Source organism: Nipponia nippon, unplaced genomic scaffold (assembly GCF_047370975.1).
Source record: "Nipponia nippon isolate SJK-2023a ecotype South Korea unplaced genomic scaffold, ASM4737097v1 scaffold_2, whole genome shotgun sequence".
In the NCBI taxonomy this organism is placed as follows: domain Eukaryota; kingdom Metazoa; phylum Chordata; class Aves; order Pelecaniformes; family Threskiornithidae; genus Nipponia; species Nipponia nippon.
Window position 1 is genome coordinate 60,163,829 of NW_028262336.1, and position 26,735 is coordinate 60,190,563.

General features: G+C 38.2%; 2 protein-coding genes across 2 annotated transcripts in view; both read right to left on the bottom strand.

The window, feature by feature from the left end:
• CRACDL (CRACD like) overlaps positions 1-560 on the bottom strand; it is a 74,618-nt gene extending 74,058 nt beyond the window's left edge. The window contains exon 1 of the mRNA XM_087757861.1: positions 370-560. The gene's annotated coding sequence lies outside the window, so the exon portion shown is untranslated. The remainder of the gene's footprint in view (positions 1-369) is intronic.
• An 8,438-nt stretch (positions 561-8,998) lies between these two features.
• TSGA10 (testis specific 10) overlaps positions 8,999-26,735 on the bottom strand; it is a 28,642-nt gene continuing 10,905 nt past the window's right edge. Inside the window, exons 9-17 of the mRNA XM_087759258.1 lie at positions 25,753-25,868; positions 20,540-20,694; positions 19,262-19,317; positions 18,864-19,032; positions 16,521-16,631; positions 15,774-15,959; positions 11,267-11,469; positions 10,839-10,943; positions 8,999-9,137 (exon numbers count right to left, since the gene is read on the bottom strand). Coding sequence (XP_087615384.1) covers positions 8,999-9,137; positions 10,839-10,943; positions 11,267-11,469; positions 15,774-15,959; positions 16,521-16,631; positions 18,864-19,032; positions 19,262-19,317; positions 20,540-20,694; positions 25,753-25,868 — 1,240 coding nt within the window. The remainder of the gene's footprint in view (positions 9,138-10,838; positions 10,944-11,266; positions 11,470-15,773; positions 15,960-16,520; positions 16,632-18,863; positions 19,033-19,261; positions 19,318-20,539; positions 20,695-25,752; positions 25,869-26,735) is intronic.

Genomic DNA, 26,735 nt, shown 5'->3' on the forward strand with positions numbered 1-26,735 from the left:
CCGCACCGCTCCGCCGCCCGCGGCCACCAGGGCCCCGACGGCGGCCCGCCGCTGGGCAGGAGGCAGCCGGCGCGCGGGGCCGCCCTCGCCCCCTGCGCCGCCCCCGGCAGGCTGAGGCGGGCGGCGAAATCCCGGGGCGGGCGGGCTGAGGGGAAGGGGGCTCCCGGCGGGCGGGCGGAGGCGCGGGGGCCGCGGGCAGCCCCGCGGGCGGGCTGGCCGGTTTCCTGGCGCAGGTGTCCGGGGCGGGGAGCGGCAGAGCCGCCGAGGCCTCCCGCCGCTCCGCGGCGACCTGCTCGCCCGGCGCTCGGCGGGGACTGACAGCCGCCGCCGGCGGGGCTCCGCCAGGGGCTCCGCGCTGCCTTCACTCACCTGCGGCCCGCGGGAGAAGCGCGGCGGCAGCCCTCCGCCGCCGGCCGTGGCGCAGCCCGGGGCACCGGCAGCCCGCAGGCGGCAGGAGAGCGGTGCCCGCGGCCGGCAGCGCCCGGGAGGCGGCGGGGAGTGAGTCAGGCGGCACCGGCCCATCCGAGCGCGCCGCGCCAGAGCCGCTGACCTGCAGCCACCTGCCCGCAGCCCTGCCTCCCTCCTCCCCGCCCGGCCCGGCGGGCCCGGCAGCCACCTGCAGCGCAGGGCCCGCCCGCAGCCGCGGGGCCAAAGGCGAGGCGAGCCGGCGGCGCTGCCCGGGGAGCCGGCGGGCGGGGTGCGGCGCTGAGGGAAAGGGCGCGGCAGCCGGGGCAGCCCGGGCCCCCGCGGGGAGCTTAAAGGTCTTTTCCAGCCTAAACGATGGCATGGTTCTGTGACAGTGACCCCGACGGGCCCCCGAGGAACACGGAGCTGAGGAGCAGAGAGCGGGCCAGCACCTGTCAAAGAGCCGTCTCGCCACTAGAGCTTTGCCTTGGCGCTTCTCCCCTTCGCCCACCCTTCGTGGTTTAAGGTAGCGACTGGCCCTCTCCAGGTTTTTCCTCAAGCGAGTTAAAGACTGCTGGAGGCGGCGGGGTAACCGCAGCAGGTAGCCACAGTCAGTAGGTACATCTGCTGAAAGCAGATCAGACCCAAATTAAAAATCGGTCAAGATCCTCCCAGTGGTATCGGAGTGAAAGGCTCTAGCTGACGTTGCTTGCAGCTGCGAATAGCAGTACATTTGGGTACTCAAAGGGTGTATGTCAAGCTTGTTTTCCATGCAAGAGGCGAGAAAGGAAGGCTGGAGGAACTGGCTGGAAGGCTTGACAAAAATAACATCAATGGAGCAGTTTCCCACTTTGGCATCTATCTGTCTCAATGAATTTCTCTCAGACTTGTGAGTTCTAGTTTCAGCACACAGCATCTATGTCTCTACAGACAATCTCTCTGGTGTGAAGTCAGTGAGTCTGAGGACAGCAGTTTTGCATAGAAAACACAGGTGTTGCCTGAAAAAAGAAGAAATACCACACTACGTTGTCTTGCAGTCCAAGGTAGAAATGTTAGAACGAAAAACGCTGTGGAGCTTGTTTGTTTCTTACGGCAGTGGTAAGGGGAGCAGAAAAGAAAATGGAAAACTGGCGCACACTCACTCAGTCTTAAAATGAGAAATCATTTCAACATTACTTCTAGAGCAGCCACTGTGGGTCAAAAAAGAAATTCAGTTATAGGTTTTATTTCTCTTAAGTAGCATTGTTTTTAAAATGAGTATGCTATTCTGGCAACAGTGATTTTATAAAATATTACCATGTGCAGGAAAGACATACCCTTGTGTAAAGCAAATCTGAGAAGCACGTTGTTCACCTGCTAGGTTGCAGTGCAGCTCTGACAACAAAGAAGTTTTCTGCTTTGTGTACTCTATATAATTGCTTGGGTGTAGGCTGCATTCAAGAGAAAAAAAAATCTTTGTTCTTCTCCCACCTCAGGAAATAAAACCACTGAAAATACAATGTAGATGAGAAGCACAAGCTAGGAAACTTAAAACTAAGCTTGGACTTTTGCATCTGCTGAAATAAATGATTAAACTGCTTCACGGATTTTAACAAAAGTCAAATGTGGGACAGCCTAGAGAAAAATCGAATTACAATATATTAGGGAGTCAGGTCAAAAAAATCCATTGGATGGAAACATCATTTCAGGCCATGTCTTATACTTAATGATTAATTATAAGCCAACTCTGTTTCTTCAAAGTTTATTAATAAAAAAATCTGATCAATGTCATGAAATGAGGATATATGTTTTGACATGGTCAATCCAAGTCAAGTCACATGGAAATTTTATCCATCTTATCAAACTATTTTTCTTCTGTGTGGGAAGCGTCCAAAACGTAAACCCAACTGTGAAATACCTTTCCACGTGTTCGGGTAACTCTGCATGTTAATACTGCAAAGCTCTGTATGATTCCTTCATCTTCATTTCACATACTCCCTCTGCTGGAAAGTGGTATGAAGGTTCAGTGGATCAGAGGAAAGATCATGAAGAGTGCAAGATACATTAAAAAAACCTCTTGCTTCTTTTAGTGAAAGATGACACTTCTTTACAGACACTCCAGTCTGTATCAGTAAAACAACTTGTATTCCTTGTTGCAAGGCTATTCATACTGAAATCACTAAGACGTGGAAAGAGGAGCTAATGCAAACGAACTAGTTAAATATCCCATATATACTGACTTTATATGCATTCTATTGTATCATTTAAGATCTGCTAATATCAAAGTGAGATTAAATAAATATACAAAAGCAAGAGCTGCTAAAGCGTATCTGATATTGAAAGCCATGTGCCAATTTCATATTCTACAGCCTCTACTGATACCAACTGGATTAGTTGTTCTCAGAAGAAAGTGGGGAGGGGGTGTAAAATAAAAAATTCAGCTCTAGTACTACCAAAGAGTACCCCACACCATGAGCATTCCTCCTGGTCAAAGACTACAACCACTTGCTTTAACACTGACAGCAGAATCATAACTCTGCTTACATGTTGCTAAAGTTCAAGCTTTATTAGTGACTGAAAGGAAAAAAAAAATCTGGTTTTCTTTGAGTGGAAACAGCAGGGTAAATCACACAGATACATGGTTCCAAATGCTGCTGAAATGTTGCATGCATAGATTTTACGAAAAGCAGTGAAATACTTCTACCCAGCAACACAGAATGCATTCTTCCTTCTTGGTGGGACTACACTGGTAATGGAGATACTGTTCTGCATGCGTAGTAGCTCCTGTTTCTTCTAGGATGAAGAAACAGAGACTAAGGAGGGATGATACCAGCGGCACTGAATTCTTTGAACACAAACCCTGTAAACCAGTTATGCTCAAGTAAAATACCTTCTGCTGATTAATGGTGACAGTTTCCGTTGCCATGGGTAAGCAAAATCAGCTGGAAACAACTCCATAACCAGTGGCTAGAAATTAGGAAAATATTGCTGCAGAAGAGCATGAATACTTTTAAAAATACTATAGGATTCTTTGTTATGCAAAACAGATAATTTTAGATGATCACAGAGTAGCTGAGAACAGGTTTAACATGCTCTTATTTCATACAAAACCACAAATTGTATTTTCAGATTTGCCTGTGTAAAAATATTGTGGTGAAAGGCAATTTAAAAAAAGTATAAAAATCAAGTATAGCATTGTTCACAGTTGCAAATAAGTGACACAAATGCAAACAAATGATAAATAGATTTTTGGTGTATTTTTCTTTCCAACCGAAATACTATAATAAAGCAGCAACAAGAAAATCACCCTACCATGAGTAACCCACATTATGAGGAAATAGGTACTATCACACATTTCAGTTTGGGCATATTCAATAGTACTTCCTGGGTTTTGAAAAAATTAAGGTGTGTTACAGATTAGAGAGTTTGCAACCAAAAGTGAAGAACTATACATAGTTTGTTTGAGCTCATTATCTATCTTTACTTAAGGATGAAGCAAAGTTTCATATTCAGCAATGGTCTGAAGGTTTTTAGAATATACTATTGGAGCAATACATACAATTCCCAGCCAACAAACACTGTTCAAGTCCTCTTGAGCTATTACTACAGACATTGGCAACAAGCAGCTTTTTTTGTCAAACTAAAAGGTACTGTTTGCAAACTTCAGCAAATTCAATTAATTCTTTCATTTTTTTCTTTCTTTCAGTTTTTGACTTTGTGTTAGGTCAGATGTAGGGCGGTTGCCACTACAGTGATAATGCTCTCTGAATATACTCACTTGAATGATTTTTTTTTCTTTTTAACCATCAATAATTGCATAGCAATTAATTGCTGTCAGAAGTCACTTGAAGTCTATATCCCATCACCACTGAAAAAAATTCCTTTAGCCGCATCCATGACCTGATGATATATATGGAAAAGCTATCATTATTGCAACTAAGGAATTACATCTTAGGACATGGGCCTCTGCACAGTATATCCACTCCCCAAAACTCAGTTTCATCTGCTTTATGTTTATCTAATCTCTCCTTCTCGTTTTCTAAATGATAGGGTATTAGTTTTATAGACTAAAATCACATTTCTCAAACTTTTTTTGTTATCATCTTCTAAAAAAATCAATATGGCAATATGATTGCAAAACAACAAACCACTTTCATCTCCTGGGATGATGAGATGATCACCTTCTCTCATCTGGGAAAAGTATACAATACGCCTTTTAATAACGGCACAATGTCGAAATGGTTAATATCATTATTACTTGCAAGTCTTTATTACTTGCAAGTATTCCCATTAACACTGGTGATTGCTGAAATGACTTCTGTGGCTGTCCCCCAAATAAAGAATGAAGAATCAGGACCTACAAATTAAAATCAAGTCACCTGCACTGAAAAATATTGCTGCTCTTATGGAAGATAATCCTAGAATTTATGCTACAGGTATATATATATATATATTTTTTTTTTTTTTTACATTATTCATCAAAAAAATACTTTTACAAGCTTTTTTTACCTGTTCCTAAAAAGTAACTTAGAATCATATCTACAGCTCATATCAACAGGTTTTAAAAGGCAGGAGCATTCATATGGGTTATGCTCCCTTTAATCATTACTCAAATATGAATGTTAATATTTAGTAGTCAGGTTATCACAAACCAAATTCATATGAAGGAACATATATGCAAGATGTACGTTTAAACCATTACCATGACCAACATGCCTTTGCTTTCAAAAATAAACTGGAGACCTTTTTAAAAATTCTTTTATGAAGATAGCAAGAAGGATGAATCTATTAAAAAAATGGATAATTTAAATGAATTAAACAGGAATTACTTCTCTATTTCCAAATGCAGAAGTACAGATTTCCCAGATGATTTACAGGAGAGAATTTTACATTTTCTCTTGCATTTAAAGTGTGAGAATATAGAACGTAGACAAATGTTATGACATAAAGTGCAGAAATTCTGAGCAAGTTTAAGTGCCAATAACTATCACCAAACAGTACTCACTCATATTCAAGAACTCTAAGTAGAAACTTCATGCAGTTTTAATGAAATTCTTAGAAGTTGGAACACACCTCCAGTGTGTATGGAAACATAAAAAAAAATACATACGTTCATAGATGGATATCGAAACACTGGTATCTGCTGGCATTACTATCTTATCTTATCCAAATTAATAAGTCAGTCAGTTTTGAAGGGGGGGAAAAAAAACCCCAAGCTCTTCCTATCTTGGGATGGCACAGCATTCTCTCAAGCATAATACTGACATAGTTCAGCAACAATACATCCAAATCATAACACCTGAACATAGACACTTTCCCCTAATAAAGTTTCACATTGTTATTTTCTTTCCCTTTTTTCAGTTATATCGATAGCCTTTTAAAATAATGCACACTTTTAATATAAAAGCACACTGTCAGTAAAGTCAATGGAACTTGTGGTGTTTTTCTGTTTACTGAGGTGGGCCATCTCCCACACAAGAGCTGGGAGACGGGTGGGAGAGGAAGCTATCTGGACTGATTTCTTCCCACTGCACAACATTGAGAGTGATGAAAAACCTGTGTAAGCATTTGTGAAATAGATTTAATGAAATTTAGCATTCAGCAGGGAAAAATTATAATTAAATGATCATTAAACTTGAACTCTCTGTAGATGGTGTGCAGAGTCTTCACAAGCCATCGTGAATATAATATTGTAAGTCCTTGAAACAAGAATTCATAGAAAGAAAAAGAAAAAGAAATCTGTTTCACGTTCAGTGAATACAGCAATGCGTTCTGATGTTTCCATGGGCAAAATTTTAAGGTTTTGACTCTGAAAGCACTTTGAGCAGGCTTCCCAGTCTCTTCAAGTCAATCCAGATCATTTGAAGGATTAGATTTTATTGTACAAAAGTGCTATAATGCTCTTTGAAGTGAAAGGCAAGCTTTGGACTCATATCACTTAAGAAAATCAGACAGAAAATGTCTTTCCCGCTAGGTCTGCAAGACAAACTACAAGGCGCATCCTTTTCACTTTACTGAAACAAGGAGTCTGGTGCAATAAAGACAGAGAGGAAGATGGAAGAATAAGAAAAAGTTACTGTCCAATTGACTTCTGATATCACGTTCTCAATTAAATAAAAAGGTGACTGTCTGCCTCATCTCCCATCACAGTCTGTCTGCTAAAATAGCACTGAACAGGAGGAAGGGTATTAATGGTGATTCCAGCACTGCTATCTCGTTATACTTCATGTACTGCAGTCGGACATTAGCTGTGGAAGAAGCCTCTCTACCAAGGAATAGTTGTTTCTACAGTATCTTTTTCAATCGCTTGTAAGTTATCTTCAAGCAATTGAAAAATGAAAATTCACCTCCCGGAGGATTATTTCTAGTAGCATTCTGCTTTAAATCCAACAGGAACGTACACCTAGATTGTGTTTCATCAATTCCCCACATACCTATTTTAAAAGTCTTAATTCTGTGATTCTGCTGATGATTACACCCAAATATTTGCATTAATATTTTTGTTTTTACTCTCTGTCAAGCCATACTTTACATTGGTGTTTCTTTCATTATGATCTCAATGAATTTTTCTGAATCTTTCTAGAGTTAGCGGGGAGGGAAATTATTTCATCATCCATAAATATTTCAGACATTTCTACTATTCCATCTTTTTCTTGATACAGACTCAAAGTTCTTGACATAAAATTTATCAAGAACTTTAGCATTCTGGACATTAGAGCACTCACCTAGACATCGGTAAATCAAATGTAAATCTCTTAAACAAAGCAGACAGATCCAGATGCAGATCTTTGCTCTATCTCAGGACAACCTTACCAAACAGGCTATTTTATTCATCGCTGTATCACCACACTACACAAACCTGACAAATTCTTTCCAGTTAAGCTTTTAAAAACACAGCACGGACTGCCAAAGTTTCAGTTTTTATTGCATAGGTTTTTTTAATGAAAACAAAATTTAGTATATTTTATTATTTAATGAAAACCATTTAGTATAAATAACAAATTAAGTAAGTCTGGAGCAACCCTAGTTCTTCCCACTTAGCCAAGAAAGTATAACAAAGAGCTGGATGAGGAAAAAAGTTATGAATTGTATCAGTATCTTGAGCACTCAAAAATGGAAAGTAATTAAGCAGAAAAAAATTGAGTTAATTTGCACTCAAAAGCTACACTGATTTAATTGAGAAAGATTTAGCTTAATCCAGCTGAAGATTTTAAGGAAACAAAGTATTTATACCTAGCTCACATGTTTCATTTTTAGACATACGTAAACTCAGGAATGTGCAAAAGAAAATCATGCCACATCAGGCCAGCCAGGAGAAAAAACAAACAAACAAACAAACAAACCCCACAAAACCCAAAAAGCAAACAAGAAAGGAGTTAAATTCATAATCTAGTTTGTAGAAGATTAGTCTTGATTTGGTATTTAGCCAGAAGTTTACTAATTAGAAAGGAATGCTATCACCCTGAAAAGGGGGTGATACAAATAGAAAAAGCACCATAATTGTTAGTATCAGTGTGGTGACTACATGGATTGATCCCTTTTGTTTATACAGTATCAAAAATAGAAGAGTGTTATGGTAATTAAAAATAAATGAAACCATTCCAAATGATACAATGCATTTTTCAACAAATTTAAGAGCTACGCTGTACTCAGGCTAAGAAGGAGTGGACGCAGTTCTATCAGAGGAATGAAAACTCCCCGCACTTGCTATCAAGGACTGCCAATAGCTACAAAATCACTATCTTGCACAGCTGTGTTTTCCTACTAAGGGCACCAGCACCAGCTCACTGACCTGAGGAAACTTGTCTCCTATTCTTAGGACCTATGTACTTAGAGGAGCCTTTGGTAACAAAGATTAATCAAGTGCCAAAGGTAATAATCTCAGTTATCAAAGTATTAACAAAATTCATCTTGGAAGTACATAACCGTCTCAAAAGCAGAAACTATTCCAAGTCATTAATTGAGAATTTTTCCCCCCCTCAACTGGCAATTTTTTTTAATGCATGCTGCCATCAATCTACCAAAAAAGTGTGACACAACAAGCATGCACCTACCAAATATGAAACTAAGCTGAGACCGAAACTGACAGGGGAGTAGCTGTATATTGTGGAGGCTCCATTTCCCTGATTGTTGAAAGGACAGCTGGGCTTGCTCTTCCTCAGGGTTACAAGTGTTTGAAGACTTTTAGAATGCATTTATGTTTCTTGTAAAAAATGCGCATATACAGAGTAAAAACTATTCTGAAAACTACTAGAAGAAGAAAGGCTGGATAGTTGTGAGCTTTTATGTAAGAAAGATGAAAATATTTACATCTACACCTGCACAATACGGTGGCAAATCAAGTAGAGACTTTCTGTAGCATTATTTCTATTACTGTTTTAAGAATTTATGACTGTAGCATCCCGGTGCAAGTAGTTGCTATTAACCATATAGTTTTGATACAACTCAATAAAACAAAATAAAAGAAGTATCATCAAAAGATTGTGGTCCTGAATCTTCTTGTAACTTTTCTTGGAGCAATGTAATTCCATGGAATTCGGCCAATATTTCAACAAGAAACATTAGAGTTCATCCCTTTATTTTTATCCCCCCCGCAGCGTTTTATCCCCCCCACTTACTCTTCCAGGGACCAGTCCAGAGACCAATGAGGAGATCGATGATGGGAATGTTCAGGTGATGATGTTCTTAACATAGGGCTTAACTGATACAAGATTGTATGATTCTGGCGTTGAAGCTCCTGTACAGCACGTTCCCTAAATAAACATTATTTTAGAGTCAGACTAAACGCTTTTCTAAAATCATCAAAATGATCTCATCGTCATTATCATCTTTTTTTTTTCCTATTTAAGATTGTCAGCTTTTTAATTTTGTTTTATTTTAAAAGGAGATGTGGTATTCATCATATACTTCTCTGAAAGAGAGATTAGTGACTCTCTCTGTATTACTCCTTTACTCAGATTTAGTTCTACATATCCCTTGTCTCTATTTTCCCTGAAAGACAGAAGCTAGCCATGGTTGCTGCAGGTTAAACTCTAAAAATTGTAAAAATTGCCAGGCAGGAAGAGCTTAATTTTAAGGTTATTCACAAGTCTGCAACATAAGGCCGATCACTAAAATCAGCAATGTAAGAACAGTGCTGCTTGCGGTATTCTTGTACTGTTTGAGTTGGCAAGGCCAGTGGACTAGAGTCTACCTAAAGTGCCCTGGAGCTGGTGGATATTCTATGCAGCTGAAGAAGCACAAATGATGCCACCTTTTAAACTGACTTGCACATCTAACCCGAAATTTTTGCAGTTTTTGCCATGACTTCAGGGTAAAGGAGAATCAAATTTGCAATTGAAACATACACTGAGACATTTAAGATAAGAAATCCATCTTTAAAAGACCTAACCTCAGGTATAGAGATGCCCCCTCCAAAACCCTCATCCTTACTTATGAGAGAATGGAGTATCAACAAAGTAATTTACTACAATTAAACAAGACACCTGATTCTCAAACCTGTGCTGTAATCACATCACTCAGCTTCTTTTAGCCATCTGTTTTACATACCGAAAATAATGCCCAACTCTGTAATATTTTATCCTCAATACATCCATGAAATAGACAAGTACTGTTGTTTCACAGATAAGAAAACTATTTAAGACACCAAGACTATGTAGATAAACTAACTCATGAAGCAGGCCAGGGACTGCTCTCTGGTACTGTGGCCAAACCATATGAAACAGCTTGTACATATCGTTAAACTCCTTTCCCCCTCCCTCCACCCCCACCCCCCACCCCCCAAAAAAATTACTTTGGCCACACTGCCATTTGGGAACCATCCCTAGTACCTTCTGTGGCCCAAGCAGTACCTGGGAGAAGGCGGGTTGGTATAGGCTAAAATCATTCCAGTGTGTGTACTAACAATTAAACTGTATGGACAAGTATACAGTTGTGTAGACCTCTCAAGTCAATGCTCTGACCTGGTTTAGTTCACTAGTACAGGTGTAGCCAAAAGGTAGCCATTCATAGCGCACAACTACTAGTCTATAAATCACTTGTCTAGCCAACTACTCACCTAGACTCTCACTATAGATCAAGCATCACTAAGTGAAGACAGACGAGCATCTTCCCGAAAGTGACCCATCCCATCCTAAAACAGGCAATTCTAAAGGGCAGTTTATCTCACTGTCTCGTTCCACTGCCTATAAAAGGAACCTAGACAACTAATTTAGACAGCACGTATAACGGCTACACAGACTGAATTCAGTGACATGAATAGCCTCCGAACACACAGGAGATGTACAGCAGAGCAAAACCAAGCTTTGCTGTTTATCCTACTGATAAGTCTAAGTCTAAGTCTAAGTCTAAGTCTAAGTCTAAGTCTAAGTCTAAGTCTAAGTCTAAGTCTTAGTACTATATTGTGTTTCACCCCAATTAGATGCAGGAAGCACAATACAAAAACATATACTTGCCTTTCAAAGCGCTCAGTCCCCAGCTGGCTTTTGGTGATATCCAGTTCCGACTCTAGCTGAGCTGCTCTGTTTCTGAGCTGAGTAAAATCTTGACTCTGCACAGCACTGTAAAGTCCATACGCTTTAATTAGATAGTAACTATAATCCTCCAAGTATGTTACCAAATATAATTATCCAAAATTAAAAGGGCAGCTATACCATGCAATTGAGATTAAGAACGTTTTTTGGAGTAAAATATAACACTACACAGAAAAGTCTATTAGGGTTATAGCTGAGGAATCAGAAGCAGGGTTTTGGTATCTTCTACCGTTGAAGTAACCAAGGTACATTGGCCATTTGAAAATGCAGCTAGATATAAAACCATCTGTGTGTATATACACTTGGGAAAAATGAAAAAACCTGTGATAGTCTCCTGGTCATTTACTCACAGTTTATTTTCTGCTAAAGAAAGCTGTTCCTTAAGAAACTGAATTTCAGAGTCTTTTTCTTGCTTTGCTATCTGTGACTGAAATTCTTTCTCACGACTGGACACAAGCAAAGATTCCAGGTTTTTCATAGATGCTCTTTCATCTCCCAGTTGTTTTCTCAGCAGCTCTATTTCAGAATGGGATGACTCACACTTGCTCTGCAGCTAAACAAAGAATTGAAAGTTTTATCTATCTATTATAATAACATTTTTTTTTAAAAGAAAAAAAAAAAGGAAGTCTGGGATCAATTACCAAAATTTGCTCTCGCTCCAAGATGGATGATTAGTGTTATATTTGCCCTCAGTCAAAATCCTGTGTCAGATTTATAAATTCACCCAACGTATATGTCAGAATATAAATGTGCTTGATAGAAATGACGAAATGCTATGAAATATACGGATCAATGGATACAGACTGTCGACAGAATCATTAAAGAAGTGGGAAGTTCTACATTTTGTTGAGGCAAGAAACTACTGATTAACCATTTGCATGCAGGAAATGACACCTGGTATAACAAACCAGTATCTGCATCTCCAGCAGAGTGAGATTACACTTATTCTACTTAAGGGAGCATCAAGAATAAATTCGGGGGGAAAGGGAAAATGAATAAAATCCAAAACAAGATTAAGCATCTATATATCTTGAGGGAACCTAAAAAAGAATACCCATAGACCCTAGTATGTTCCACTGAAAAGGGAACAATGGACGTACCTGAGACATAACTACACAAAAAGGAAAAAAAAAAAATCCCAGAGATGGCGAGTCAGGAAAATCTGTATTGAGTCAGCTACAGAGACACAGAAAACTGCCTGTTTTAATCTTGGTGTAAGTAAACTAGATGCTATTTTTCCTTCATCTTTCCATGTATGCATTTTAGTATGTCTAACTGAGTCCATTTGGGGTACTGCAAGCGCTTTTATCTGTATTTTACTCAAACCTAGTTTACATTAAGCACAATAATGCTCACCCAAAGGTCATAGTAAATCTATGAACCGAGACATCTTAGTGAACACCCCACCTCTCCAGCACATTCTTCAGAATTTTCAGAGGATAACCATTTGTGTGTTCAAACCAGGAAGATACTGAGATAACTCAGGTCATAGGCCAACAGGGAAAAAAAAAAAAAAAAGATAAAAAAGACAAGGGAAAGAAAGGGAAAGAAAGGGAAAGAAAGGGAAAGAAAGGGGGGAAAAAAAGGAAAAAAGGGGGAAAAAAAAAAGAAGAAAAAGCAGAAAAAAGCATTTTTCACTTCCAAAGCAAAACTCAAATGATTTGGTTTTACCAAACTAAACTAAAAGTATCTTCAGTCTGAAAGATCCAATTTTCTACTGTCAATCAAAAATCAGTTTCTTTGCCTATAAACAGTTTTGATATTCTACTTTTGTATTTCAGAACAAAAGAATACTGAAAACTGTAGACAGCATAAATTATAGGAAAATAAACAGTAATAGAAACACTGAAAGAACAATATTACTCAGCATCAGCTTTGATTTCCACTTCTGAATAGACATATGCTGCAATCTAGTAATGCAGATTTCTGCATTGGAATACTATGTAAAATAAGAACCCTATCCGAAGGTTATACACGGCTCATGAAAGACTACTGGTTGACAGGTATGAAAAAATTAGTGAAAGTTTCCCGACTTCAGACTTTTCTCCAACTCTCCAACTGCATTTCTGCATTTTTCTCCCCTGAAACCATTGCTGCTCTCCACAGTGCCAGCAAGCCCCTTCACTGGTAATCTCACAGAACGATCCAGGAAGGTTTAGTAATATCAGATCTCACAAAAGTTTCAGACAAACATCATATGCTGGAAATCTTCCCTATTGAAAGCATCATGGAGGATTCCACAACCATATAAAAGACATCACACACATTTGGCTGGAACAAATAACCAACTGTCAAACAGCAGCTTTACCCATGGCATATGGAAAAGGCATAAAGGTCAAAAGAGAATGCTGGAAGCCTGTAAAGAACAAGAAATTATCTCAGCTGGAGCAGAGAACGGACAGGACAGTGATAGAATCATACTGAAAATATCTGAGTAATCTGAGTACGTATGAACAATTTTTCAGAGTTTATTCAAGCTGAGTATTTAAAAATTTGCCTATCAAACATAAATTTTGTAGTTTTTTTAAAAATCAAGGTCAACAGAAATTGATTTTCAAGGGAAATTAAAGAGAGATTATTAAAGAGATATTGATGCTTCCTAAAACAGTCAAGCATTTTAAAGTCCATGTCAAGTTTATTTGCTAAAAAGTACTCCAGCTATTCTGCTTACTTAGTGACTAGATGTAAAATCCAGACATCTTTCAAGAAAACAACCAGTAATTTTAAGTCCTCACTTTTAAGTATTCATAGTAAAACCTTGCAAAGCAGTGAGCTTTTCAAATAATACACAGCATCCACCCTCTGAGGAGCAAGCCCCTGAGGAAGGCCAAATTAAACATTCAAAAAATTGAAACACTAATCATCAATAGGGATTTCTTTGATCATTCTAGATCCCAAAGTACATTTATATCCCTTAAGTATAATGTTAACACCAACATATTTTTCTAGTAGATTTCACATATGCTTTCTACTTTCTCTGCTGTGTAAGTTAACTGCTGATTTAATCGTTCTTTGACTGCATCTAGTTTAATGCAAAGTTCTTGTGTAGGTGTGAGATTTGGAAATATACTCTCCCGCAATATATGTTTTGAAGCTCTTCTTCCATTTTCACAAGAGACTTGCTTAAGGCAGAAACCTGAGACTTGCATGCTGCTTCTGTTGTTAAATGCTACAGTAAAGCAATATCAGATAATCAAAACTCTACTGCTAAGAAAATTTAAAACTGCTTCCAAAATCCTGCAAAAATATCTCTATGTAATTGTGGTGAATTTTAAGAGGCAGCAGTCATTTATTGTGGGATAAACTTTAAAGTTATTTCTTTAAATAACTCCTGTATATAAAAAATAGAAAAGAAGAGTTCTTGCTTCTGACAGCAAAATCAGCTACTGACATTTTAAACTCTATTCCTAGAATTCTACTTCTGCAGAGCTAGTAAAGTTCAAAATTCTGCCATGAGCCCATTCCATTTTCAGATTAGACCCTCTTATTTTAGCACTAAAATGTATTCTTGCATGTACATGATCAGTGAATGCTGAGATACTGTCAATCATATTTATACTGCTGTCACCCGTAAACTCAGGCATGACTAAGAGATGACAGAAGTCACACTAAAGAGAAGTCCACAAGCCAGCAGCAGTTCTGACTAAAGGCATTCAGAATTTGGTACATTTTAAATTAACATAGCCTAGGTTTTTCCTTTTTGAAAACTGCCTGTACTTTGCCCTGTGACACCTGACTTGTATTTCTGGTCACTTTTAACTACTTAGTTTTCAGCAGGTGGCAGAATGAGTCAGGGAGGTTGTTGACAAAAGCAAAGGGAGAGATAAAGCACTGTGGCTTCCTTGAAGGATTTCTTAGGAATGAGACCAAAAGAGATGATTGTAAGAGGAGATGGTCACGTTAATTGAAGCTCTGTCTTGCCTAAAAAAAGCACAAGGAGCACAGGGCACTGCTAAGCATGTTAAGATTTTTGAATAAAAACTTCTGTGTTTTAGATATTTGCCTTACATGTAATTGCTATGAACCTGAACATGATATCCATCTGGAATTCTGTCTCAATATGTTGACACAGTTTTCATGAAGAGGCCTGTTTATTGCGATACTTAATAGCAGGCACGTGAGAGGAATTAGAAGGATGAAATCTCTACCCGTTTGAGGCTGGCTGGACAAACTAAGACCATGTACCAGTTTTATTATATTCAAAAAATGTCGAAATCTGCCACACAATCTTCCTGTGCTGTTTTGCTACTGTTATGTTCTCGTCCATTTCCTGAACAGCAGCAGCTTAGTTCTTCCTGAGTATCTAACGTGCATGGGTAGTCCTCAGTAGCCTACGTGATATTCAGGAAGCAGAGATGATCTGCAACAAAAACAGTAACAACCCAAAACCAGAGATAGTTTATATGCTCGTAATGTATTTTCAAAGCCATGCTGTGCAAGTCCATTTAAGTTCTTCACATTTTCAAGTGGAAAGAGGATCTTTGGGACACCTAAAGCAGCAGAAAGAAGGCTGAAAAGCTGGAAGCAAGAAAAGCAGGGACAAGAATGTAACAGGTGACAAAGCTGTAGTTATATTTCAGGTATGCTGTGGAGTTGTGTGTGACATTATGCCTTGTCATTCCAAACATGAGAGCACTTTTTTTCCTTGAAATATACTATTGTTTATTAAGATTTTTTTTCCAAGTGTGACTAGCGGAATTCTAGTCATGTTATTAAATAAACTCAAACTCCATACTGTTCATTGTACCAAGTTCTCTCTAGAGAAATGGCATTAAGCATAACTTTAAACAGCTGCAGGCTTAAAATACTACCAGCCCATTTCAAGGGTGATCTATGGAAAGAACAATTTCAACTTACTTGCTCAACCTCTGTTTCAAGGGACTCCATTTTCTCTTTCAACCTGCGGTTCTCAGACTCTGCACTAATCAGTGCCTGTCTAACAGAGCTACAATCTGCTTCTGCTTGATGGCATTTTGCTTCCCAGCGTTCTCCTTGTTCACGGGCTCTGTGGTAATTCTCCAAAAGCTCCCAGTTCTCTCTCTCCTAACAGATAAAGCTTGTTTATTTAATAATTTACAGTAAGTGTCACAAAATCGGGATATCTATACATCTACAGGTATGACATGGTATTGGATATTTTCTTTCCATTGACAACTTTGCCATTTAGCCAAAACATTGAGAGACTTCTCAGGAACCACTGTTTTCTTCAAGATGGCTGCATTTTAATTCTTAAAAGACATCTGTTAAAACTGGCTAAATTAACATTACAAATATGAGGTATAGCAATATATTGCAGAAATATTTTTTTAACTATATGGTAATAAAGACAAAAGAGTCCCAAGTCTCTGTATTATTCACTGTCTGAATTCTTAAGTTTAATAAACACACACACACACATATATATATAAAAACACAGTGAAATATACTTCCTTACTTGTGCACTGCAAAAATAGCTAAGAAAATGTGTTCAAACTATTAAAAACATGTTAGTAGAACGCAAATAAGTTTCAGCTAGGAAGCAAATTCTTCCATGGAAATATGGTTAAAATTTCATTTTTAGTTAAAACAACAGCTTTTATTAACAAGTTTAATCCATATACTCACTTTAGACTTCAGTACACCCTTCAGCCTGACAACATCTGTGTTTGAATCCTGGGCTTTCAACTTCATATCATCAAGCTCATTCTGATACTGTGCTAGTTTTTTATATAGTACCTATGAAGAAAGATTTGTTTCATAAGATTAAACTATACTGTTTGTACCTTTACAAAAAAATAGAATTTTTGTGTATCTAGTGCCTATGGCTTTAAATGGTTATTTAAAGGCTATATAAAATCTAAACCATGTCTATTTCTATAAATAAAATTTTGCATATGTCCAAAATATTTACCTTCTTTGACTTACAAATAATGTTAAGTCTTCTTAAAAAGAAAAAAAATGTCAATAAAAGAATGTAGCAGTTAAGAAGAAAAAGACAGATGATTTATTTAACAGCTAGGTGGTCGTAACAAAATAGCCTGCCCCATTTAAGGAGCAGGGCTCAGAGTCAGTTCCCTCTTTTTCACATGTTAGAGTCTCTTAAAAGCCCACATTTGAAAAGCAGAAGACAGCTAAAAATGGAATTAACTAATTAAGTGGTTGTCTCCAAATCAGGAGAAATAAAGCCACAAGTATTAGGAGAATGCACACAGTTCTGGGAACTATTGCTTGAGAAAGAGAATGGAGTGAAGGAAAAAACCTGCAGAAAGGCTGTCTTGAACTGCCCTGTTCAGAAACTCTTCCTTCCTTCCAAAATTACAATGAGAACACTCAGCTGCAAGAACCAGTATGTGGGGGGGGGGGGTGGGGGCAGGCAGAGGGGATTAAAAAAAAAACAACAAAAAAAAAACGGTAGGCTATGGAGAAACTCCTGTTCCTATTGTGAAAAGGCTGTGAATTGCTGAGAAAGGTTCTGTGAACTTTTTGTAAGCCCAACTCAAGAAAAGGGAACGCTACTTTAAATACCGCCTATATTAATGGAAGAACCTAGAGGAACCATTATATATTATAGAGGCAAGCCCATTAAAAAGTAGTTGATCCTGTGAGGCTAAGACTTTTTGTTTCTCACTGCAAGCACCCAGGCATTGCAAAGAAAACCACGAAGCTTTCGAAAGCAGCTAGAAGCAATGGGAGGCTTTGTTTTGTACGCACTGACCTCATCAGTATCAACTGTGATTCTGAGAGAAGGTAAAGAATAGTGATTCCCTAGAGTAATCTCTTTCAGCAGGCCATGTTTCTAGTGACACTCACTACCTACGTTTGGTGGTTAAAGCTACTAGGACCTCAACTTTTCTAGCATACTCAAGGAGGGCGCTAAAGAGAAAAGATTAACGTGCTTGAGAGAAGAGTTATTTAGCATGGGAGTTGTCTCACCTAATTTTTGCAGCACAGAATTGGGCACCTGATCTAAACTAGTTAGCTACACTTCCTCTATAATCAAGGGAGAGAGACAGGTAAAATGAATCACTTTAACAACTGGGATGGGATGAATCTCCTCCTGGAGGACTTTTCTTCACTTAAAAGGGAGCCTTAATAACTTAAACTTTTACATAGCTAAAATCACATGAAGTTAATCTGCTCCTTCAAAACTGGGTAGCGCTTCTAGAGGAAGAGAAAGCCAGGTGAGCAGAAAGTACTTTCAAAGACAAAGATATCCTAAGCAGTAGAATAAGTGCAGAGAAGAAAGAGCAAGTATCAGAAAACCTAAATGAAGGCAAGAGGTTGAACAAAAAGAAGAAAAAACAGAACATTACACAGTGATGAACCACTACAGGTATTAAGCTTAATTAAGTTTAATTGCAAGCTGCTTGGAAAACACATTGATGCATGAGCATTGTACATGCATGAGATGACACTTTAGTTTAAGTATTTTAACTACTTTCATTAGTAACTGCACAAAGATAAATAACACAGTAGATAATGTAATGTTGTATTACAACCAAATATTTCCAGCATCTTCTATCCAAAAGCCACTTTAAAGGAACGTAAATACAATACTATTAATAAAGTTTTGAACCTTATTAAAGTGTGTACTGTGTTAAATTATTAGCAAGTCAAATTCATAAGCTTTTAAGTACTCTAGGCCAGCCACAGCACAGTAAAAGAAATACTCGCTGCCGCCTTTATAGTACTTTTCCATATAAGCAATAGTTATAACTGCCACAGTGTTTTACATGAAGATCAGAAAAAAACATTAATTAGCTGTTCCTCAAGATCAACATCCAAACCATTAGATAAGAATAGCTGGTCCTCTTTATACAAGTGAGCTGAGCAATAAGGGAAAAATCAGACTTGGAAAAATTAGCTTAAAAACTAGTTTGCAGATTTACTTCAGATGAGGTCCCACCAGTTCTATGCACTACTTGAAAAATACACAATTTTCCCTTTTAGTCAAGGGTACAAATATACCTGATTTTCTTGCTTAATATTAGAAAGATGCTGTTGCAACCTGTCATTCTCCTGAGCTAATGACTCTCTGTTCTTGTTAATCTCTGCAAGTTCTTTGTTGGTTTCTTGTAGCTGTTGATGCAAACTGGTGATATCTTTCTCACAGATACAGAGTGCTTCAGCAGATTTTCTATGCAGCAAATAATAAATACTTCAGGTACGACAGTACTGCCCAACCTAATACAAATGACAGCTTTTCCAGTGGTTAAGTTTACAAGTCATGACACAAAGCTATAACATTTTAATGTTTAATAGAGTAAAAAAAATATTTATACATTAGCACATCCTATGATTTGATTTTTGAGTTAATATTATAAATTAATCAAAATTAGATAATGATCTTGAAATTTCATCCTTACTTTGTTGAATGCTCCAACTCAGAAATCAGAATCTTGAAATCTGAAATTATTTTCTCCTTAAAAAGAAATACAAAAATTAAAATAAACCTCTCACCTCTCCTCAGTATAAATGGAAAAAAATTAAATAAGATTATTTATATTTTCTTTTTATTCAGCTAGCTGATTAATTCAACTATTTAATGCAAAATGGACTGTGGTTTTCCAAGTTTCATCATGTACTGTTTAGAGCTGAAAATTCTGATAATCTAATTTGGCAAATAAAGGAACAAATATTATTATCTTCTGCAGAATATAATAATTTTAATTAAATTTTTTAGTCCATTGTGGTTCTAAAGGTAGTGTTTGGCTCACACTACCAAAACTAAATGATGTCTTCTGCCTATTGGATAAGTTATCACAGCTTTTCTACAATGAATAAACTACCAGAGTCTAGTAGTTTGTAATTGATAAAACAAGAATTCCATTACAAAGTATATTAATTTACTCCCTTAGTCTTTGGATACAGATATTAAAAGAAGCATAGATAGGCTAAGGAAATGTCTTCCACTGGAGACACAAGAGAGGTGAGAGACAGCCATTTCTTCTCTTAAATGGACACTGTTTTACAATTCACAGTTTTGAAAATGCAAAGCCAGTGCGTATGGCAAGATGATTTTAGCCTGTCCTGCAATATCTTTTCTTTAAGATTTTGTTAAAAATCAGTGTAAATTCTTGAGTTAACAATCACAACAGTTAAAAAATACCTTATTTAGTTTATCCTAAATCAATATTCAGGTGACGTAAGCTGAAGTGAAAAATAATGTTTCAGAACTAAGAACAAAGCAGCTTCATTATATAGTTTGAAACCACACTGCAATATACCTTAAGGTGAAAAGAATACAATTCTGATGCTTCTTTGATGACAACAAAGGCAATATTATTTGGCACCCTGCATCTTTAACATCAGTGGACCCCAAGGAAGAATTTAGGCTAAACTTTATAATAAACAAAATATTTTATTGGCTAATTTACTCTTTTCCACTTCAGGAAAGTACTTAAAGTCTCCTCTCATGATAAACATAAAGCATACAAAACATCAAACATGATATGCTCAACGCTGCTCAAACCTACTGCTGTTGAAGTCAACATGAGTTTTATTGTTGCCTCGAAACTGGAGCAGAACTAGGTCAGCATTGAGCACTGTTACAGATACCAGTATAAGATAAGTGTGATGACCCAACAGATCCTTTCCCTATTTACCTTTTGTGACTATGTGACTATGTACATGTTAGAACATACTTTAATTGCCAGGTTTTCCTCAAAAGTAGCAATCTTCTCTCTTCCTTCTTCCACACAGTCTTGCAAAGATGCCTTCTCTTTATCAAGTTGTTCAACTGTTTCTTTCAAAGCACAGATCTCCTCTTGTTGTACAAGACTTTGTCTTGAAAAGTTATCTGGACACAATCAGAAAGGTCTCATTTTTATTAATTCAACCCATTTGAAATAAAAATTCTTCTGATACACTTCTAAAGTATAAAAGAACATGGCAAAAGCTCCCCTTCAAGAAAACACTGAAGCATGTACCTTTTTGAAACATATAAATAATCTGACTGATATTTATAGAATGGCATTCTTCCTTAGACCAAGGCCTTAAATTACTTGGCTCAAAACAAATTTGTCTCTAAACAGCAAATGTTTAGATCATTAGTAACAACTTTCTGGGGTATTATAACAATAAAGGCTTAAACAGAATTGCAATAGACAGAAGCAATATGTAGACTACAGTGTGTAATGACTGATGAAGTACAAGAGATTGATATCCTGATATTAGCTACTTTTTTCTGGAACAATTTCTTTTATTTAAATGAACTCTATGTAAAAGTAAGAGTAATGTAATTATAAAATTCAACACCACTTAAAAAATGCAAAGATAATAAAAAAGCAATCTACTTATTACAAAACCAAATTCTAAAATATGTCTCTCCCTATCTTCATTCAGCTAGTAAGGTGTTACACACTACGTTTACCTTTAAATGGTCAGAGAATCAATCCTGATATGATCTACATACATTGCATTCGCAGAGAAGAACCACAGAAACCCTTCTTACAGTGAACCTTACATCTCATAAAAACCATGCAGGCTGCAAATTACTCTTTAAATATCACTGTAATTGGGCTTATGGAGTGATACTTATTAACCACTTCCAGAAGATAAAACATACAAAGTAAAACGATCTGTAGTCTTTCAGGGACATCATAGCATATATTCACATTCTATTTTTTCCACAGAATCTTCCCTATTTCAAAACACAAGATGAAAGGCGCTCAAATTTTCACCTCATATTTTTGGATGCATGGCTCTGGAACCTGCTAAGACAGTGTTCAAACCTGGCTCTAAAGAAAATTCTGATGGAGCAGCTAATCCTGGAAACCATTTTCAGGCACATTAAAGACAAGAACATCATCAGTAGTAGTCAGCATGGCTTCACCTAGGGAAAGTCATGCTTGATCAACTTGACAAACTTCTATGATGAAATGACTGGCCCGGTAGATGACGGGAGAGGCGTGGATGTTGTCTACCTTGAGTTCAATAAGGCCTTTGACACTCCCCTAAGATACTCATAGATGAGCTGTTGACATATGGGCTGGATGAGCAGACAGTGAGGTGTATTGAAAACTGAATGGCCAGGCCCAGAGGCCCAGAGGGTGGTGATCAGCAGCACAAAGTCTAGTTGGAGGCTGGTAACTAGTGGTGTGCCCCAGGGGTTAATACTGCGTCCATTCCTGGTTTACATCTACATTGATGATCTGGATGATGGGGCAGAATGTACCGTCAGGAATTTTGCTGATGACACAAAACTGGGAGGATGGGCTGATACACCAGAGGGTTGTGCTGCCATCCCGAGGGACCTTGACAGGCTGGAGAAATGGGCTGACAGGAACGTCATGAAGTTCAACAAAGGGTACTGCGAAGTCCTGCACCTGGGGACGAACAATCCCAGGCACCAGTACACACTGGGAGCCACCCAGCTGGAAAGCAGCTTGGCAGGAAAGCTGGGGGTCCTGGTGGACAGCACGTTGAACATAAGCCACCAATGTGCCCTTGCTGCAAAGAAGGCTAATGGTATCCTGGGCTGCACTAGGGAAAGTATTGCCAGCTGGTTGAGGGAGGTGATCCTTCCCCTCTACTCAGCTCTGATGAGACAGATCTGGAGTGCTGGGTCCAGTTCTGGGCTCCCCAATACAAGAGAGACGTGGACATACTGGAGAGAGTCCAATGAAGGGCCAAGAAGATGACGGAGGGACTGGAGCATCTCTCCTATAGGGAAAAGCTGAGAGAGCTGGGACTGTTTAGCCTGGAGAAGAGAAGACTCAGTGGTGGATCTTATAAATGTATGTAAGTACCTGAAGGGAGGGTGCAAAGAGGACAGAGCCAGGCTCTCTTCAGTGGTGCCCAGTGACAGGACCAGAGGCAATGGGCACAACCTGTAACACAGGAGGTTCCCTCTGAACATCAGGAAACACTTTTTTTACTGTGAGGGTGACCAAGCACTGGAACAGGTTGCCGAGGGAGGTTATGGAGTCTCCTTCCTTGGAGGTATTCAAAAGCATCTAGACATGGTCCTGGGAAACTGGCTTTAGGTGGCCCTGCTTGAGAAGGGAGGTTGGACAAGATGACCTTCAGAAGCGCCTTCCAACCGCAACCATTCTGTCATTCTAAGCAAGGGTGTGTTATCACCATTTTACAGAGGAGGAATGAAGGCACAAAGATCAATTGAAAATGCTATCTGATTATTTTGGATGCCCAAACTGTGACCTAAATTTTCAGGATAGAAAGTATTACATGTTCAAAAAAACCAGCCATGGATTGCTGCTGTAGTTGTGAGCGCTCAACATTTCTGAAAATTAATAACCAAAGTCTCAAATCAGGCACTATGAAAATAGGTCATATGTATAGTTAGTGAGCAATTCTGAAAAGTTTGGTTGTGCATCACCCCAAAATTCTAATGTACAGACAGCAATAGTATAAAATAACTGAATAACAATATTTAACAGTTTAAATAGTGTGTGCTTTCTCTTTCTGCAATTACCTGCTTTATTCACTGTATTTTCGGCTAAGGAGAAGATCAGACAAACTTGCTTCACTAGACAACACTGATTTACTCCCTACAAAACTCTGCAAAATTTGGTGCAAAGGCTCCTACAGAAAAACACCACATAATAGTGTAATTAAAAACAATACCGTAAGTTAAACTCCAGTGTTGTTTTTTTTTATTTATTAAGTAGTACAGACAACCTTAAGACTGGCATTCCCAACTTCTTAGTGTTTGTCTCTGAAATAAGTTACTTAACTTATTTGAAAACCAAAAAGCACAATTTGGATTCCCATCATGTGGCATATGACATAGAAGACAAAACATCGGGGGACTATACTGCTGTTCTCTCTGTGGACAAGCACTGGAAAGAGACACTTTGCCAAGTTTACATTATTTTGCTGACAAGAGAAGGTAACACAAGACTTAGAAATCCCCAATTCTGTTCCAGACTCCCAAAGGGAAAAGGTTCTCTAGTGGGCACACACAATTTCTTTCCATCTTCTCCAATTCTGCCTCTCCCAGAAGATACCATTAGCTGCTCATCCTTTCTCTTCACTTTGGTCTGCCCCAAGTCTTAAGGTTTCTCATCCTAGATTCTTTCCCTACCAAAGCTAAATTCCTAAATCCACATTTTCCATCTCAATCTCCTTTTACTTCCAATCTTTCTCCTGCTTTCAGCTTTATTGTCCAAGTCCTAAATATTCTGTGTATATAGCTGCTTACAGGTTCTAGTCACGGTGCATGTCCAATAGCTCCACATCCTACCCTCAATCTCTGAACTAGTCATCCAGTTTTAAGGATCTTTCCAGTCTCTTTAACCACTTCATACTAGCTCTCCTCCCTGGATGTGTCTGATTATTCTTCACTCCCTCTCCTCACTTTATTATTTTTCAGTCTCTGATTTCTTGCATTGCCCCAGCTTTCTCAGGTGCCACATCCACACTCTGTTTCTCCCTTCACTGATTCCCAATCTCGCCATTTCCTACTTACAGTCTCCTCTGACAACCAATCCTCCTCATTGCAAATTCTTGTCCATCCAACATCCCTATTCTTCACTTGTCTTCTGGTTCTTTATTAACTTTACTTCTCCTACCTATTTCACTAGGATTATGCTGCCTCATCCAAATTGTAATCTCAGTATCCTCTCTTTATTGATCCTGGAGTTAAAACCTTTGAACTGCCTTCTCTCAGTACATTCTCTCCTCACACCTACATTGTAGTTCCTCTCCTTCAGCATCGTCCACTGTTATCCCTGTGACGACAGGATAATAGCACACTATAGGCAGTCTCCATTAATTTCAAGATTCTTTGCCTGGACTTGCCTCACAATAATGAAAAATACTAATGAATCTAGATTAGAACATGCCTCAGTCAGATGATATGAGACCTCAGATGCCAAATTCTGAAAAGTCTCTATTCAGCTCTAATGAGCTAATTTCTTTTTTTTGAAGCTTAAAGTATGCTTCATTTGGACACATTTCCTGGGAACAATCAAAAGCATGCAACAACACACAGACTGACATGCCCATTAAACATTAAGTCCCTTACTTTACTGTACCAGGGGTATAGGACTTTTAAAACAAAATACATGGATTTTAATGTGGATAAAACGTCTTTTTCTCTAGCCTTCTCAGGAGTGGCTTAGACACCTTAGCTAAAGCATTAAAAAAAAATTATGTCCACTTCGAATGACATGCTTATTCATTTGAATGAAATGTTCATCTTGAATGAAATGTTTAAATCCAAACAACCAGAGTTTGAAATTTGTAAGTAACAGAAAACAAGATATTTTAACTGGATGCCATTATCTATAGGTTAGCTTTATTTTCCCTTCACAAATCCAGCACTGCATTTGAGAACAGATTATGTCAACTGCATCTATAGAAAATAATAAAAGACTTCTAACACAACACAGTTGTAATTTTGGAAGTGAGAACATATTCCTTGCCACTACAGGAATAATAATTCCTGTATCCATCTCCTCTACTCCCATAATATAAAAAAAGATGCAACATACAATATAGGATATATACTATAAAGGATGTTTTCCTGATTCCATCATCATCATCTTATGATGCTGAGAGGTGCTGCCACCACCTTAGTGGATCACAGATATAACTGATACGCTCAGGCACTGCACATTGGTACCAACACACATTGTTCAGCTGACAGTATGTGCTGTCACTGAAACTTGCTTGCAAGAGCTCTATTACATAACTTTAAAATGCCAAAACCCTCCAATAATTAAAGAAAACAGATGTTTTGCACTTGAAATATCAAAACTGTCAAAAGTGTATTTATTTGCATTCAACACTTTTTCTTTCAACCCATAAGAAAAAAAAAGAAAAAGAAAAATGCTGTAACATTACAATTAACCTATTGAATTTTATTACAAAAACTGTCTCTGTAACTCACCAATTTTTTCATCCAAAAGCATAATTTTCTCTTGGGTAAGTTGCATTTCATATTTTTTCTTAACAAGGCTTTGCTGAGTCTCTGAAAGACTCTGTTCTGTCTTTTCATTCAATAAACTGGAAAAGCAGAAGCATTAAACAGGAGAATTCAGAAGTTTATATATTAATTTTTTCCTTTTTGAAATGTCACTGAAATTGCAAAAGTTAAGAAAAAGCAAGATTCTTCTGTATATTTTAGCCTATTTGGGATATTTTATTAATGTTAACCTTAATCACTGGATATTGAAGTCTGAATATTCCTGTCAAGAATCCCAGAAAAGTGAGAAGCATTCTTTACAACACATGGACGTAAAAACTTCTCAGAAATTATTAAAATAAAAATCATCACTTGGGACATACATTTGAATGCTTGACCTATTTCAAGTTATACTCAAGCCATACGTTCAAATCAAGTAGTAATACTAATGATTCTCAAACTGTTGAAGAAACTGAAGAGAACTATCAGCCTGGGTTGGGGGAGGAAAGAAAAAGATACTTTAGTAGCAGCAACTAATCTTCAACACCTCAATTTTTACAGTATTCAGAAATCTGACAACTTATTATAAAGCAACAGCTCAGGACTGGATTTGCAAAGGCGTTCATGTTATTTTAGAAATCACAGTATCCTTAGAAAGGCATTGTGGGCCAGCATAATATTGCACACTAGCACCCAGCATTCCCACCAATCAAGATCCAACAAAAAAACCTGCAACACCCGTGTATCGACTACACCAGTCACTTGTAAGGACACATAGGTTTAGGAGAGTGTTTGCCTAACTGAATTATATTTAAGGAAATACAAGAGGAAAAAGTCGCAGTATCTTGTCTTGCAGTCTGTTCACTCTGTAGTCTAGTTCAGTCTGTGAGCTAGTCCTTCCTATCTCTTTGCACAAACTTCACACGTGCTTGATCTTTCCCTCCAGCCAGTAAATTATCCTTTTTTTA